Source organism: Mytilus edulis, chromosome 11, assembly GCF_963676685.1.
Source record: "Mytilus edulis chromosome 11, xbMytEdul2.2, whole genome shotgun sequence".
Lineage (NCBI taxonomy): Eukaryota > Metazoa > Mollusca > Bivalvia > Mytilida > Mytilidae > Mytilus > Mytilus edulis.
The window spans coordinates 78,144,111-78,161,724 of NC_092354.1; the positions used below are offsets into that span (position 1 = coordinate 78,144,111).

The 17,614-nt window shown below is 31.0% G+C and overlaps 1 protein-coding gene across 1 annotated transcript in view; it reads left to right on the forward strand.

The window, feature by feature from the left end:
* The first annotated feature begins 4,683 nt into the window (after positions 1 to 4,683).
* LOC139496362 (E3 ubiquitin-protein ligase TRIM71-like) overlaps positions 4,684 to 17,614 on the forward strand; it is a 96,125-nt gene continuing 83,194 nt past the window's right edge. The window contains exon 1 of the mRNA XM_071284886.1: positions 4,684 to 5,491. Coding sequence (XP_071140987.1) covers positions 4,725 to 5,491 — 767 coding nt within the window. The 5' untranslated portion in view covers positions 4,684 to 4,724. The remainder of the gene's footprint in view (positions 5,492 to 17,614) is intronic.

Genomic DNA, 17,614 nt, shown 5'->3' on the forward strand with positions numbered 1-17,614 from the left:
CTGCATCAAAAGAGAATTTAATAACAGCAGTAGGTTATAAATAATAAAATGTTAGTTTGTGTTATATTTCATCAACACTATCGAACTTAATCATGAACACACATAAAATACATAGCATGTTACATAAATACACACATGAGTGACGCTAAAAGAAACATTTGCCATGTTGTATCAAGTTATAATAGTGCCATGTAACGACTTGTTAGGAAGAGTTCATACTTCAGAACTATAAGTAAATGTATGTACTTTGCTTGGTTTAAAAAACAAAACATATCAAATGTACAATTCTATTATTCAAATCTTAACAAAAACAGAACAATTTCCATTGCAAATCCATAATAGATCTTATTAGTAAACTTTTACTCATGTCGAATGTCCTCATGTTGTTATTATTTAATTAATTACAACATTTCCTCATTTTAGCTTTGCTACCTGTAACGGGTAAGTACTTAGAACACAAGATTAAATAAACCATTTAATTAAAATAGAATTTGAATACATATATGACCTTGTCACAGCTGATATTATATACCATAATGTAGATGGAGTTCTCTTTTACATGAAATCATATCAAACATATTGACTATATAACTGATGTGGCAAAATTGAATCACGTCAGTCAAACTCGAAAACCTTAACCACATTCCTTAAGGCTATGATCTCTATCGGTATACTTGACATTTTTGTTGTAAGAACTAAACAAGTACATGTAATGATATATTTTACATATCACGTGACTGTTTTCTTTCAAGCAAAACATAGCACGTGACCCTTCATTTTGACAGCCTTAAAGTAGTCAGAGATACTAAAACTACATTAAATTGTATACACCCCAACATTCACAAATGGCCGACGAAGATGATATGAAACATGTGAAAGATAAATGATTTGAATTAAATTAGCAAAAGATAAATGTTATATCCTCTATCTTTCAGGTATATGGCCCATATACATGGTGTAAAATAACACTAGACAACGCAGACACAGAGAAGAACAAAAATATTGATAAAGATGAATAATCTTCAAAAAAAGCTTGATGTTTTCTTTGTTATTTTGATATTGACTTATGTATACCTTAACAAAACATGTAATTGGTTTACCATAAATATTTTTTTTTTTTTTTATCGTAGTGTGTTTTATTTATTCCAGTTATTCCATTACATACAACATATTTACTTACATCAGCAAATGGACAATGTTAAGATATTATTATGAATTTCGGATATTCAATGTAACATATAATTTACCAATCCAAAACTAAACGCAGTTTATATGCAATAAATCAAGCACTGTATGATTTGAGTTAGAATGAGCTGTGAACAACTCATCAAACATTTTCATTTTATATGTCACGAATTCAATCAAAGCAACGAACCTTCTTAAACTGTTTTTTTGATTGTTGCTCATGTATTATATTGGCTTAAAACCTATAATCCTCTCAGTATAAACAAAGGAGGGACGAAAGATATCAGAGGGATAGTCAAACTCATAGATTGAAAACAAACTGACAACGACATGGCTAAAAATAAAAAGACAAACAGACAAATAATAGTACAGAAGACAAAACATCAAAAACTAAAGACTAAGCAGGACAGACCCCACCAAAAACTGAGGTTACATTCAGGTGTCCTAGAAGGGTAAGCAGATCCTGCTCCACATGTTGCACCCTACGTGTTGCTTATTTTATTACAAATCCGGTAAAAAGTCTTGTTTGGTAAGTCACAATCTGTGGAACGGTTGTACAGCAATCCTCTATCAAGGCAATCATGATAGGAAAAACAAGCCCGAGAATATCGTATCAATTGGGAGATAAATTCTCCGTATACAAGCGCTGCTAGAATGTTGCTACATAGAAAAGTAGTAAGATGCAAAATGGATATTCCAAACTAATATGACAAAAGAACTCGACAATTCAGAAATACAGCAAAAAATTACTGTTTCGCAAACTCTACGTAGAAAATTTAAAACTGAGAATTAGTTAATCAAGGCAATGTGAATAATCTCAAAATCTCACGATAGATATACAGATCGTTTTCCAAAGGACAAGTTACAATATGACCCATTTGTGGCCTCATATTTTCTCATTTTTGGAAAGCTACTTTTCATGTTAAAATATTCCATGAGGTTTGAAGTTTGTTTGGATGAACTTCAAAACTACTATTATTCGATACTGGATGAGGTGAGGGGTTAAACTTTCTGTTATCATTCAAGTATTGTAATTATTATTCATTTCTCAGGTGTTCAGTAAAACTATTTTGTAGTTGTTAAGTGCCTGCGCCAACGTGACCCAGGATTTTGTTTTTAATGCATTCATGTGAACTGTTGTTGCTCATTTAATCGCCATAATTTTCTCTGGGTAACGTAGGCGCACGCTATTAGATTTCAAGAAACAATTTTAAAAAATCGTAATGTTTCCTTCTTTTTGCCCCGCCCATACCCCCCCCCCCCCCTCACCTCAATCATTTTTCGAAATTAATGATTTTAAAGTTGATCCAAACAAGCTGCAAACGTAAGAGAATATTTAATCGGAATAAGTACCTTTCCAAAACAAAATTTAAAAGATGAGAAAATAGAGAAAAATGTAAATACAAAACCAATAGAGGGGTTAGATGTAAAACAATGTCAGAAAGACAAATATAACCTTGAACAAAATGCTGCCAAACAAAAATTTAGAAAGACGTTCAGGTTTATTTAAGTTGTTGTTGTTTTTTGACCCGACTAAAACAATTCAGATACAAAATATGTCTCTTAATGATAACAAAATAAATCATAAATTATAACAGCATTGCTGACCTAACTCCCTATTGTTTGAGATATTTTTTATGCTTTACGTCAATAAATTACTCTAGGCCATACCACGGCGTCAGCATTTTTTAGTGATGGGAAAGCTGATGCATCCAAACAAAATTTATTCAATAAAGACCTCAATTGGCCTCACGAAGCGGATTTCATGTTGACATGCAATTTTGTGATGAGCTAATAATTACATTAAAGTCTCTATATAACTGTTGATTTTCAGCAATTTAACTAATTTCGTTTTACTCTACAAAAAACCTTTATTGCTATGACATTTAATATCATAATACTGCCTTCTTCATAATTCATAATTGAAAATATATTAATTAAACAGAAAAATTAAAAAAAAAATATTTTTTTTACTAAAGGTTTCCCGCTAGGTAAGTGTTGGTAAATCTTTTGTGTTATGTATAAAGAAACTCATCATCGATACCAGGACTAAATTTTGAACATACGCCAGACGCGCTTTTCGTCTACAAAAGATTCATCAGTGACGCTCGAATTCAAAAAAGTTAAAAAAAAAAAAAAAAAAAAAAAAAAAAAGCCAAATAAAGTACGCAGTTGAAGAGCATTGAGATCCAAAATTCCTAAAAGTGTTGCCAGCTAAGGTTATCTATGCCTGAGTGTTATGTTTAATACTTTTCTTATTGTTTATTGAACTTATGATACTTGATAAGACTTTTATTAAAACACTGATGTTCAGTGCAGCTTGAATTCGAAAGTGCTAACGATTTGAAGTCAGATCTGCTTACCCTTCTTAAACATCTACAGTGTCAACCTCTACAAGTTTTAAAAGAAAGTAACCGATGCATCCATTTCTTATATTTAATCATTTGATAATCATGATTTACATGACAGAGGGACTGTCATACTCATAAATCGAAAATAAATTGACAATGCAATGGTTAAAAATGAAAACGCCAAACAGACAAACAATAGTAACACGACACAACATAGAGAACTAAAGCATAAGTGACACGAACCATACTAAAAACAAGAGGTGATCGCAGGTGCTACGGAAGGGAAAGCAGATCCTGTACCACACTTGGCACCCGTCGTGTTGCTCATGTTATATCAAATCCGGTTAGTCTCTACGTCATATTCATGAAAGGGAAGGAAATGTAGTTACGACGTAAGGAACGTAGCTCATATCATCTGTGAAACGGTAATTCCACAACGTTCAACCAACACGTGATGGCGTCCGTAAATTTCACGAAGGGATGATTTCAACTTCACCATTTGGAACTCTTGGTTTGATATCTTCCTTTTGAGCAGTAACCATCATGATAGGAAATACAAGAACGGGCATATTGTATCAATTGGGAGACATATTCCCCGTATGTAGGTGCTGCTGTAATGTTGCTACTTAGAAATGGAAAGTTCACAATTGGAAAGCTAAAATAATCTCTTTTGTAGTAAAGTTTTTTTTCAACCTACCCTCATTGTCAATTTCCAGATGTAAGTCAAGATATGAGGCCGAATTACTGTATCTGTTGTATCCTTTATTCCTAGTTCGGTGACCGTTAGCTACTAGTTCTTGTATCATTTTTTCTCTGTAGAGAGTTGTCTAATAGGCAATCATACCATATCTTTTTTTTCACATTTAACATATTCCAGTTATTATGGTATAATTCAATACAATAGTTTGTGTTGGTTATTAATATTATGATTACCGAGTCAAGAATGCAGGTCAATAACTAATGTCATTTACATACCTGTACACCAGCTATATATAGTCAATACAATGAAATCTTTATCTAAAATGTTCAAATGATATTCACGTTATAATCTAAATTTAATGTTTCACAATTTATCATCTAAATACACAACATACAAAGATAGCCGTTATTGATTTAAATGTAGAACGTTGTTATCAATGCTTATATACCTTACCTTTGTAGTATACATTGCGGACGTTAAGTGACAAAATGGCACAGGCAGCCTCTAAAACATGTGAGATATGTATCAGTGCTACAGGATCCCAATACTGTTTGGAGTGTGAACAATACTTTTGTGAAAATTGTAAAACTTTTCATAGTAGGCAGAAGATATCAAAAACTCACCAGTTCCAGTCTTCCTCAGATGTGATCCCGGAAGGTAAATCGAAATGTAAGGACCACAATGAAGACTTCAGTTTTGTATGCAAAACATGTAACGTAGTAGTGTGCAGTAGTTGTGTGACTGGCAGTCACACAGGGCATGCTTTTTCCAAGCTTATAGACAGCATAACACAGCTCAAGGAGGAGAACACAACATACCTACGTAGCAAAATACAAGAGTCAACACAAAACATGAAGCAGATAGAAGAAGGTATAAAGGAATTTGATGTTAAGGTGGAAGAAGTAGTTAAAGCTATCACAAATGAAGGTACAAAGCTCAAGGCTATGGTTGACAAATGTGTCGCAGAGATGATTTCATCGGTCAATGACCAATCTAGGAGAGAAAAGGACAAATTAACAAAGATCATGGCAGATACTAGAATGGAGCTGAAGGCAGGAAGCGATTTAGACAAGCAGATTTATGAACTCGACAAGATGAGAAACGATGGTAATGTGTTAAAGTCTTTACAAAAACTTACAGATGACATTGCAAAGCTGACGATAAAGCCTATACCTGAATTTCCTAACATACAGTATACTGCTAAGTCTGCAACAGATAACGACGTTAAACAGCTGTTTGGTAACTACATAATCAGGTAATTCTACTAAAAATAACTGAGCATTTTTGTGGTCGTAATACATGCTTTAATATAACCATGGTATCTTAATGAGACATGTATTTTTGCGAAATCAAAATCATGTTGCATTCTAAAACATCAACTTATGTCTGAAAAAGATATGACAGGCGAAAGAGAGATAATTCATGAAATACAAATATATGTTCATTACAAATGTATTGTTTAATATTATGGATTTACAATGTGCTCCAGTAGATACATACGGGGTCTATGGTAGTGTATATTTTAAGTTGTGCATGCACCAATCTCGACAAATCGTAAACTTATGTAGATGTGCAAAAAACTTGCTTTCAAACTAGTACATATATACATGTTTTTCCCGTTATTTAAATATGTTATTCTAAGTTCATGCATTTTATGCAATATTATAATAGAAATAAAGACAATAGAAGTATACCGCTTTACAATAGTCATAAATCGATTAAACAGGGGGAAAAATCCGAACAAAACTGAGGGAAATACACATTAATTACAAGTGGAAAGCAACAGAACGATATCAACACTGTACTGCTACAAAAACAAACGCCAACATACAAAGAAAATGACTATGTGTTAACAACTGTCATTCTCCTGACACTTGACAGAACATTTTGAGAAAATAATGTAAAAATTTCAGTTTTTCTTTTATCAGTGAAATGCGTACACAACAAACAATGATCATAGAAAGAGAATTGCCTTCACCAAAGAGGTAGGGAAATATATTTGTATATTATACAGTTTTTATAGTTACGTATTTGACAATGTAAATAAAGGCAACAGTAGTATACCGCTGTTCAAAGCTCATAAATCCATGGAGAACAAACATAATTGGGGTAACAACTAAACTTGTCATCAAATGTTTGAGTGAATTACACATTATCTTCTTGCATACCTAAGCAATTGACGTTGCAAGAGTTCTGATTAAGTTTGTTTTATATATTGCGTACACCAGTACACTGTTTAATTTTATTTTCGATAAGTCAATTACAATGTCTCTCTGGTTTATGTCTCTCCTCTATTTTCCACTACGTACGTTAGAACACACTGACTCGAGCACGATTGCATTTAAGATAATAATTCTTCTTATGATATGCAAACGCATACTAGAAGCATTAGTTATTTTCAATAGTGTTTAGATTGTGTTGCATTTAATTTTCGTAAATATACTGCTCGTTAAAATGTGCCTTCATGTCTAGTTGAAATATTTAAAACCTCTGTATACTTATAGAATGTCTCTGGTTTATGTCTCTCCGCTTTTTTCCACTACGTACGTTAGAACACACTGGCTCGAGCACGATTGCATTTGAGTAAATACATCTTCATAAGATATGCAAACGAATACTAGTATCATAAATTATTTATTCAATAGTGTTTAGATTTTGTTGCAAATGTCCTTGATTGTCTAGTTGAAATATTAAGAACCTCTTTAAACTTATACAAAATATAAGAGTCAATCATCCCAATTGTCTGGACTATTGAGACACGTATAATCAAAAGACGCCATACTGTTTTACAACAACATAACAAAGTCATGCTGTTTTGTTAAGTGTAGTTTGTCCTTTTGTATATAGTCTTTGTATGTCATATCTTTCCTCATATGGAATTGTCCGCTTTGTGATATTTTCACCTCTTTTTAACATATTATCGATTGACAAAGTTATTCGCAATCGAGTGTCAATGAAGAGTTCAACCACTTAAGCATTCACATTCACAATCGACTGTAGATTAAGTTGTTAACGAATCCAGTAGTCACTTTCGCAATCGACTTATCTTGATGGGGTGAATGATTTTATCAGTCACATTTCCGAAATGCAGATGAAGTTAGTACAACGGGTTTCAATTGTATTAATATGAGAACTATCAGTCATTACAACATGAGTGGAATAATCGTATATAGTTCTTCAACAATTTGAAACGAGATTACAAATATGCTGTTTTATGAATGGGTAAATTAAAATAGTTCGTCATTTAATTCAGTTTTTTATTGTCTGTAAGAAAGACAGGGAAAAGGAGGGAAAAGGGTATGCAAATCAGGAATAATTCTATAAGGATTTGGAATATAAAAAAGAATGACGTTAATGTATTGTTTCCTTGTTATTTTAAACTCTTATATTGTGTTGATGATGTCATCCAATTTGGTTTAAAGGAACGACATACACCAATAAGACTAAAAACAAAGTCGAAATTAAACATAAGGTCTTGTAAAAAAAATAGGAATACTACGTAACGACAACCCTCATTTACAACAAATGGTGAATTGTAATACTCTTGGTGGGTAAACAGCTTCTCTTCTACACTGAACCATAGAAAACTTCTCTGAATTTAAGCAATATATCTTCCTGGAAAAAGAAATGTATCTCAGTCTGGGTGTGAGCGGATTTGTTTTTCTTATAGATTATTATTTCAATTAATTTGAGATTTATTAACTTGGTATATGACTCTTGTATATATTTCAAATGCTGTTTGCTATTTTTACACTGATTATGTGTCTACCAGTTAGTAATAGCTAAGTGTTGCTATTTATAGTGATTACAACCCGGAAGTGAACACAAAAGAGCGAGGGAGATACCTGTTCAAATGCAACAAGTGTGGGTAAGTTCCTTGTATCTATGGCCATGACACAAAGATGTATATAATATTATGTATCATATGGCGTATCCAAAGTATGAAGACAGAACGTTTTTTTTTTATTCCTTAACTTCAATGAAGTGCAGAATATGTTTGGTCTTCGAAAATGCAACTTCTGTCCTTTGTTCTTATTTAAAACCACATACATTGTATATGATTGCAATGTTTCATAAATATTTTAAACCCATTGATGAAAAAAACAGAAAGAGCGTTTATGAGCATTATTCTATCTCTCAACTTGTAAATACCTTGCTATTTAAGCATAGGAAAAGTTGAGATCTCACTAAACTTCTTTAACGCCGCCGCATTTTTGCGTCTTTCTAAATTCAGGAGCCTTTGGTCTTTGTTTGTCTTTTTAATTTTATTTCAGTTCATTAATGTGATTGGAGATTAGTATGAGGTCTATTTTCACAGAACTTGCAGTATTTTTTCACTGTGTTACAGACCCATTGGTGGCCGTCGGCTGTTTTTTACTCTTAAGTCTAGTTTTTGTCTCTTTGACACATTCATCATTTGATTTTCCATAATTCTCAATTTTACATAGATGATATTCTTAACGGGAAGCATGTATGATGCGAGGACAATTAAAAAAAAAGATCGTCCAATACTATACTTAGTTCTTGATAAACCATTGATGTCTGATTGATTGGAAATTCCAGAACAAAATTGAGCAGCCTCAGTCCTCAATAATGAACGACACATCATATTTTCACATTGAACAGAAGCAAATATACGGTCCGAGAACACAATTATTTCGTAGTGCATTTCCCTTAGAACATAAATGAAAATAAAAAAAATCCCACCTGCGCTTTCTCAAAGAAATTTTTACAGTGTGTTGTACTACTTTTGGGACAAATTGTATCAAAATTATAGAAAACTTCATCGGCTCTAACTCAAAATATGGACACTTCTATGTTTAGAGCGTCTTGAAATCTTTTGACAGCTTCCGAAGTGCTAATTTTTAACCTTTTTCAGCTGGACCAAATCACTACTTTCCTTTAAAATTCTGGACCCATTTTTTTACAGTGTAATTTCGCCCCCCTACTTGCAAATTGAGGCATTAAACATGGAGAAATAAATTTGGAAGGGGTATAAAATTTAATGGCAAGTAACCCACCGTCAACACTAGGGACTATATTCGTGAACAACGAAAATCAAGGGACGTCAATTGTGGTCTCGGACCATACTGGCCTGTTTATTTAGACATCTTTCACTTATACATTTATAACTAACACCATTGATCTGTTCTATCTTTCAGAAAAAAAAGAATACTGATAAGTAAGTATTATCTACGTCTATTGTAAATGACAAGTATTTAAAACGGTCATCTACTACAGACAAGTTTAACAAATGCATTTTGTGTATCTTAATCGCTTGATCGTTCCGATACTACACATTTTATAAAAGAATAAATATTAAACACTGACCATCAGATACATACTGCAATATTAAAACAAGATCTTCATGATATCAGCTGGATATGATTGAGTATTATGACGTTTACGATATTTTCTTGTCATTCGATTTAGTTTTTGAAGTGTTTGATTAAGTTTGTAAGTTTTCAACAATTTTATTTTCTAATTTCAATCAGGTAACTAATGACTTCTCATGATTTTCTTGATTGCGGAATACTTATACCACATAGGACATTTTACTCCCCAAACAGCAAGATGTTTACATGAGTAACACGACGAATGCTACATCTGAGTTTTCTATGTATTGTTTTAAAATTGTTGTTTGGCTTTTTGTCTTTTTTGTCCGGGTGTTGTATTTTTTCATTGGTTTTTATGATTTTCGAATGCCCATTGTGTCTTGTTGAACATGTCTTTTGAGAAAATAAACAATGATATTATATAATATAAACAGAATACTGGAATCGAAAAAATGGTCCCCTTATAACATATTTTATTGGTTTCTCTCACACATTGTTGTCAATTTAAGGGAATTATATGCGACTGTCATACAGATTACAGGTTAAGTTAGTTTCAAAACCAAATTTACTCCCTCATTTCCGTATGAAAAAAATATTGTACCAAGTCAGGAATATGACAAATGTTTTTGTTCGTTTGATGTGTTTAAGGTTTTGCTTTGCTATTTGATAAAAGACTTTCCATATTGAATTATCTGTTGTCTTGTATATTGGTTTAAAGTAATAATATATTTTTGAATCCTTAAGGAAAAGGGAATACTAGAGTGACAATTATTGCAGTTGTGAAATCCGAGTGGAATTTAACATTATTTTATTTAGTTTATTCTGGACTGATGATGATTTCGAAGTTATGTTGTCCGTTGTTGTTTGTTTTTTAAATAATTTTAAAATGTGTTTACATGTATTTTACAGTGGCATTAAGTGTTTAAAACCGTATTTTATTTATTTCCTCGGCTTGTATTAGCTTACAACAAACCAATGCTTGCTTATTTTATATAAAAAAAATCAATGAAGCAATCATAAAATGCATGTATTAAAATTAAATTGTGTGAACCTGGTTTATAAAGCCAGTACAAAGATATATTATTAGCAATCGAATTACATCTCCATAGTTATGTAACAAAGGTGATACAGCATCAAACTGCGACAGATGATAGAAGTATCATTTCTCTGTTCGTGTCACATTTCGAAGTATAATAAGTTGAATATTGTAGTATGTACACCTTCTGCTATATATGTCTGATCTAACTAGAAAAAAATTAATCATAACTTTGATTTCAAAATTATCTCAAAGGCATTGAAAAAAAAAATTGCAATGTTCTTTTACCTAACAATTACGATTATCGATGATGTCTTGTAAATCAATAAACCACATGTCAATGTATGCTTATATCTCATATATCACAGTGAATTTAAAATTAAGGATATAACCAAAAGAACAAGATTTGCTTCCTATTTTGATTTTTTTTCAGAATTGACATCTTCCATCTAGTAACTTTGACAAATAATTTCAACTATCCATTTATCATTTTACCATTTTTCAGCACTAACATATTGATTCGACATCACATAACTTTACAGTCACAATTAAGGCTGATGGGTCTTATCTCACTTACGACATGTCAAGGTTTTCCTTTAATTATAATAACAGTTGTCTGATTCTCAAATTGACCACTCGTATCGTATTCCAGACGACGCCATTTTGACGAAATAATGATTTGCATTGCAAGTGAAACATGTTCATCAGAAATAATTTACTCCATTGACGTACATCGATAAGAGACCATGTAATTCTTCGAGTTTGTTGTTGATTTGCCTCTCCTTATCGAACTGATGAGATTTGATCACCAGTTAAACATGTTTCCATCAAGATATAGTTAGCATAGTTGATAAAGAAAATTAATAAAGAGAGGTTTACTCTTTTCTATCAAAATATTCAACAAATATCAAACAACTACTAAACACATGGACTCATTTAATTTGAACTGAATTCTGTAAAATTTTGTTGCCATTGTAAAGAAACTCTAGACCGTCTCTAAGTACCCCTATTTGTATATCTAGCTACAAGAAGCATATCAAATACAATTTGATGTTTGCATCAATAATTTAATTTTCTCTAACAAATGTTAATACTGAAACTCGTACAAACCTCATAGTATTGCTTTGCACATACTATCCTTTATTGGGACTGTATTGATACAAATAAAATACATGTAACTCGAAATAAGCACATCTTTAAAGTTTTATCTAAAAATCATTAACACTTCAAAACAATAGCTAGCCATATTAATAAAGTGATGTTTCTTTATACCTATTCAAGATTGCATTCTTTTTTTTTTTGTTTCAGTTACTTGTAAGTGTTATGTACCAAATAGATAAGTATATTGTAATTAGTTACACAACAGATATGAACGAAAGAATAATACACAGTAAATATTTTTTAGTGTTTATATTGAAATTAAAAAAAAAGGTTTTTAGTAAACAAAGACGCAATTGCACAGAAGTAAAAATCATAGAGATATTTTGACTTGTTAAGTGTTAAAGATATACACCTCTGATGAGCTCAAAATTTCTAGAATTAATCTTTTATCTTTCAAAACCTGATTTTTACCTTGTGAGTAACACGACGAATGCTACATCTGCGTTTTCTATGTATTGTTTTAAAATTGTTGTTTGTCTTGTCGTCTTTTTTTGTCCAGGTGTTGTATTTTTTCATTGGTTTTTATGATTTTCGAATGCCCATTGTGTCTTGTTGAACATGTCTTTTGAGAAAATAAACAATTATATTATATAATATAAACAGAATACTGGAATCGAAATAATGGTCCCCTTATAACATATTATAGTTGTTGCTTCCACACATTGTTGTCAATTGAAGGGAATTATATGCGACAGTCATGCAGAATACAGGTTAAGTTATAAAACAAAATTTACTCCCTCATTTCCGTATGAGGAAATGATTGTACAAAGTCAGGAATATGACAAAAAAAATTATTCGTTTGATATGTGTAAGGTTTTGATTTGCCATTTGATAAAGGACTTTCCATTTTGAATTATCTGTTGTCTTGTATGTTGGTTTAAAGTAATAATATATCTTAACCTGAATATGTTTTTGAATCCTGAAGTAAAACGTGACAATTATTGCAGTAGTGAAATCCGAGTGGAACTTAACATTGTTTTATTTTTTTTAGTTTATTCGGGACTGATGAAGATTTCGAAGTTATGTTGTCCTTTGTTGTTTGGTTTTTTAAATAATTTTAAAATGTGTTTACAAGGATTTTACATTGGTATTAAGTGTTTTAAAACGGATTTTATTTATCTCCTCGGCTTGTATTAACTTACAACAACCCAATGCTTGCTTATTATATAAAAATTCAATGAATCAATCATAAAATGCATTTATTAAAATTAAATTGGGTGATCAAAACCTGGTTTATAAAGCCCTTACAGAGATATATTATTAGCAAATGTATTACATCTCCCTAGTTATGTAATAAAGGTGATACAACATCAAACTGCGACGGATTATAGAAGTGTCATTTCGCTGTTCGTGTCACATTTCTAAGTATAAAACAGTTGAACATTGTAGTATGTACACCTTCTGCTATATATGTCTGATCTAACTAGAAAAAAAATAATCATAACTTTGATTTCAAAATTATCTCAAGGCATTGATTGATGATGTCTTATAAATCAATAAACCACATGACAATATGTGCTTATATCTCATATATCACAGTGAACTTAAAATAAATGATATTACAGAAAGAACAAGTTGTGCTTTTTTTTTGATTTTTTTTTCAGAATTGACATCTTCAATTTAGTAACAATTTTAACTATCCATTGATCATTTTTCCATTTTTCAGCACTAACATACTGATTTGACATCACATAACTTTACAGTCACAACTAAGGCTGATGGGTCTTATCTCACTTACGACATGTCAAGGTTTTCCTAGATCTTTAATTATAATAACAGTTGTCTGATTCTCAAATTTACACTTCGTATCGTATTCCAGATGACGTCATTTTGACAAAATTATGATTTCCATTGCAAGTTAAACAAGTATATCAGAAATAATTTACTCCATTGACGTACATCGATAAGATACCATGTAATTCTTCAAGTTTGTTGTTGATTTGCCTCTTCTGAACTGATGAAATTTGATCACCAGTTTAACATGTTTCCATCAAGATATAGTTAGCATAGTTGATAAAAAAAATTAATAAAGAGAAGTCTACATGGTCTACTCTTTTCTGTCAAAATATTCATCAAATATCAAACAACTACTAAACACATGGACTTATTTAATTATTGAATGAACTGAACTCTGTAAATTTTGTTGTTATTGCAAAGAAACTCCAGACGTTCTCTATGTACCTGTATTTGTATATCTAGCTACAAGAAGCATGTCAAATACAATTTGATGATTGTATAAATAATTTAATTTTCTCTAACAACTGTTAATGCTAAAACTCGAACAAACCTGGTAGTATTGCTTTGCACATACTATCATTTATTGGGACTGTATTGATACAAATTTTTTTTTGGGATTCGAGCGTCACTGATGAGTCTTTTGTAGACGAAACGCGCGTCTGGAGTATATACTAAATGTAGTCAGTACTTTTTGTGCTGATATGAATTGTCATTGATATGGTTAAATTTATAAATTTACTGTTTACAAATTTTCGATTTTTTTGAAATACTAAGGTTTTTCTACCTCAGGCATAGATTACTTTACCTGCATTTGGCAAAACTTTTAGCAATTTTGGTCATCAATGCTCTTCAACGTCGTTCTTTATTTGGCATTTTTAACTTTTTGGGATTCGAGCGTCACTGATGAGTCTTTTGTAGACGAAACGCACGTCTGGCGTAGATACGAAATTTAGTCCTGGTATCTATGATGAGTTTATTTACAACCACTTGGTCGATGCCACTGCTGGTGGATATTTATTTCCCCGAGGGTATCACAAGCCCAGTAGTCGGCACTTTTTGTGCTGATAGGAATTGTCATTGATATGGTTATATTTATAAATTTACTGTTTACAAATTTTCGATTTTTTTGAAATACAAAGGTTTTTCTATCTCAGGCATAGATTACCTTAGCTGTATTTGGCAAAACTTTTAGCAATTTTGGTCCTCAATGCTCTTCAACTTCGTACTTTATTTGGTAATTTTAACTTTTGGGATTCGAGCGTCACTGAAGAGTCCTTTGTAAACGAAACGCGAGTCTGGCGTGTATACTAAATTTAGTCCTAATATCTATGATTGGAAAACAAGGTTTTCAGTAGACAAAGACGCAATTGCACAGAAGTAAAAATCATAGAGGTATTTTGACTTGTTAAGTGTTAAGGATATACACCTCTGAGAAGCTTAAAAATTCTAGAATTAAACTTTTTTTTTTCTTTCAAAATCTTATTTTTTGGTATATGACTGAAAAAAATTATTGGTGAAGAAAAAATCATATGGTGCTTCACTTATTGCTTTGCTACGCCCTTTGAAAGTAACCAATTTTGTTGATTTTTCCTGTTTGCATAAATTTTTTACCCATTTTGGGGTTATTATCCTGAAAATAAAATCACATTTCTACAAAAAAAACTTTTTTCCATAATTTTAATAAAGATCATGAGGAACAATCTGAATAAATTTGACTTTAAAAAAACTAACGATAGGTGTTAATAAAAGAAAGCTTTATCATATTTTAATGCTTTTTCGTGTCAAATTTACCATGCTGTCAATTTGGTAAATTTGTGGTTTTCTCTGTTTTACGAACCAAAATGCATATTATTTCAACTTCTCTGTTATTAATGATTGAAAAAAAATATATATCAAAGAAATTTGAAAAGAAAAAATGTTAAATGAGATGTACATATCATATTCTTGTATCACTCACCATACTGAACCATACTCGACTTAGTTTGATCAATACTCCACCTAGTCTGAACAATACTCGACCTAATCTTAACCAACATAGACCTAATTTTTGTATCTATCTATTGTATTTCATCAATTAAGGAAGTATTTTAAAAAGAGTTACTTCCCCTGACTAGTAATTTAAATAACAATTTGAAATAACAATTGCATATTAAATATAATATTGAACCGAAAATTTCAAGATAAACATAACATTACGTGAACACCTCATTATCAACATTTACATATATATAAATCACAATAAAATAAAAATAAAACAAGCTGATCAAAACATGAATTGTGACTTATAGTTTATTATTTTATTCAAAATGTTATGAATGTTTTAGATATATTTTATGGTTACTGTTTCCACTATTAATTTAAGTCTAGTATAAACTAATGGTGTCAGTTGATTTTAGTCAATAATACAGTGAACATCTTTTATTCTTAAGTATATATATATATGACATAGTATATAAAGCCACGTCATAAATTTTGAAAATGACAACTTTCTTTAGATTCTATATATAATACTATAGTAATCATCTATTACCTTTTAGATAAGGACATGCGTTCTAATTTTGTAGTACACATTTATTTCAATTGAATTTGAATATTTTATTGTTAACATTAAGGACATGACATACAAGAAGCACTTAAATAAGGTGTAATTACCTCAGTATATATGTACTTTACAGGTAAAAAGAAATCCCATTTTTTATAAACTTGTGTTTGACTTATCTAGTGGAGTCAAAAGGCCTTGTGATTTTGCAATTTGGAATGTATGTTATTCTAAATTAAATACTCTCTGATCGGGTGTGATATTTTAAATGAATATTCGAGTATGGTACAGACTGGCGTGGCGTCGAGTAATGTCGAGTAAATTTAAGACCAATTAAAACTGGTCATGTAAAAACCAGTACAGTTGAGTACAGATCTAGGCCATTTCAGACTTTTTTTTGTTTGTAGTGCATACGTTTAAATAATTGGACACAAAAAGAAGTAAGTTGTAATTCCAAATGTTCCGGTCATGCAAGTGAGAGGTTTTACTAGCTATAAAACCAGGTTTATTTCATCCACTATTTTTTCACGGCAGAAAATGTCTTTTCCACATCAAGAATATGACAGTTGTTATCCATTCGTTTGATGTGTTTCAGCTTCTGATTTTGCAATTTGATTAAGGACTTTCCGTTTTGAATTCAGTATTTTTGTGAGTTTAGTAAACTAGTAAATTGGCTGTCACAGATTGTGGTATAATTTTGCATTTAAATATATCTGAAAATCGAAAAAAGGCATTTATCTCTTTTATTGTCTGAAATAATACTAATTGTATTCTTTATAAATAAAAGAATATTTGTATAGAACATGTATCAAGCAGTTAAAAGAAACAAAAAACGTTCTTTAAGTTGTCTAAAATCCTTTCAACTTAACTTTCTACTTTATAGATTTCCCCCAAAAATTTAATAGTGTTGGAACATGAAATTCAGTTTTAATTAATATGTAAAATAATCATGGGGTCATCAACTTTGTTTTATGGTATTTACCAATCCGTTATCAAGCTGCTTGATAAAAACCTTTGACGTATAATAACAAAAACTATTGAAATTTATGTCCATAGACAACATACAAAAATATGATCTTTACGTCAACTTTCTTGAGAATGATGAACCAAATTTGATTTACACATTCTTTATCATAAGGCGCCTAATTATACACATATCCAATATCAACATCGACATAAATACTTTTTAATAATCTGACATAACAAACTCTCATCTTAAAATGTCCTTCTCTCACATTACTACTTAATATTCAACTTATTCCATTGACGTTGTATTAGTTTATTGCTGAATTATATGCTTTATTTTATAATTGTTTATTTGATTTTTTTCAGCTTGTAAGTGTCAAATACAAAACAGATAAGTATAGCGAACAAATGTATATGCAATTCATTTTATACAATGGTGGTAGTAGAATACTTAAGTAAATAAATAAATATACCTTTTAAATGATTATCTCAGACGCGTGTTCCGTCTACAAAAGACGCTAAAGATGCCAAAGAGAGATTCAAACTCATCAGTCAAACTGGCAACGACATAGCAAAAGTATAAAGAGACAAACAACAATATAC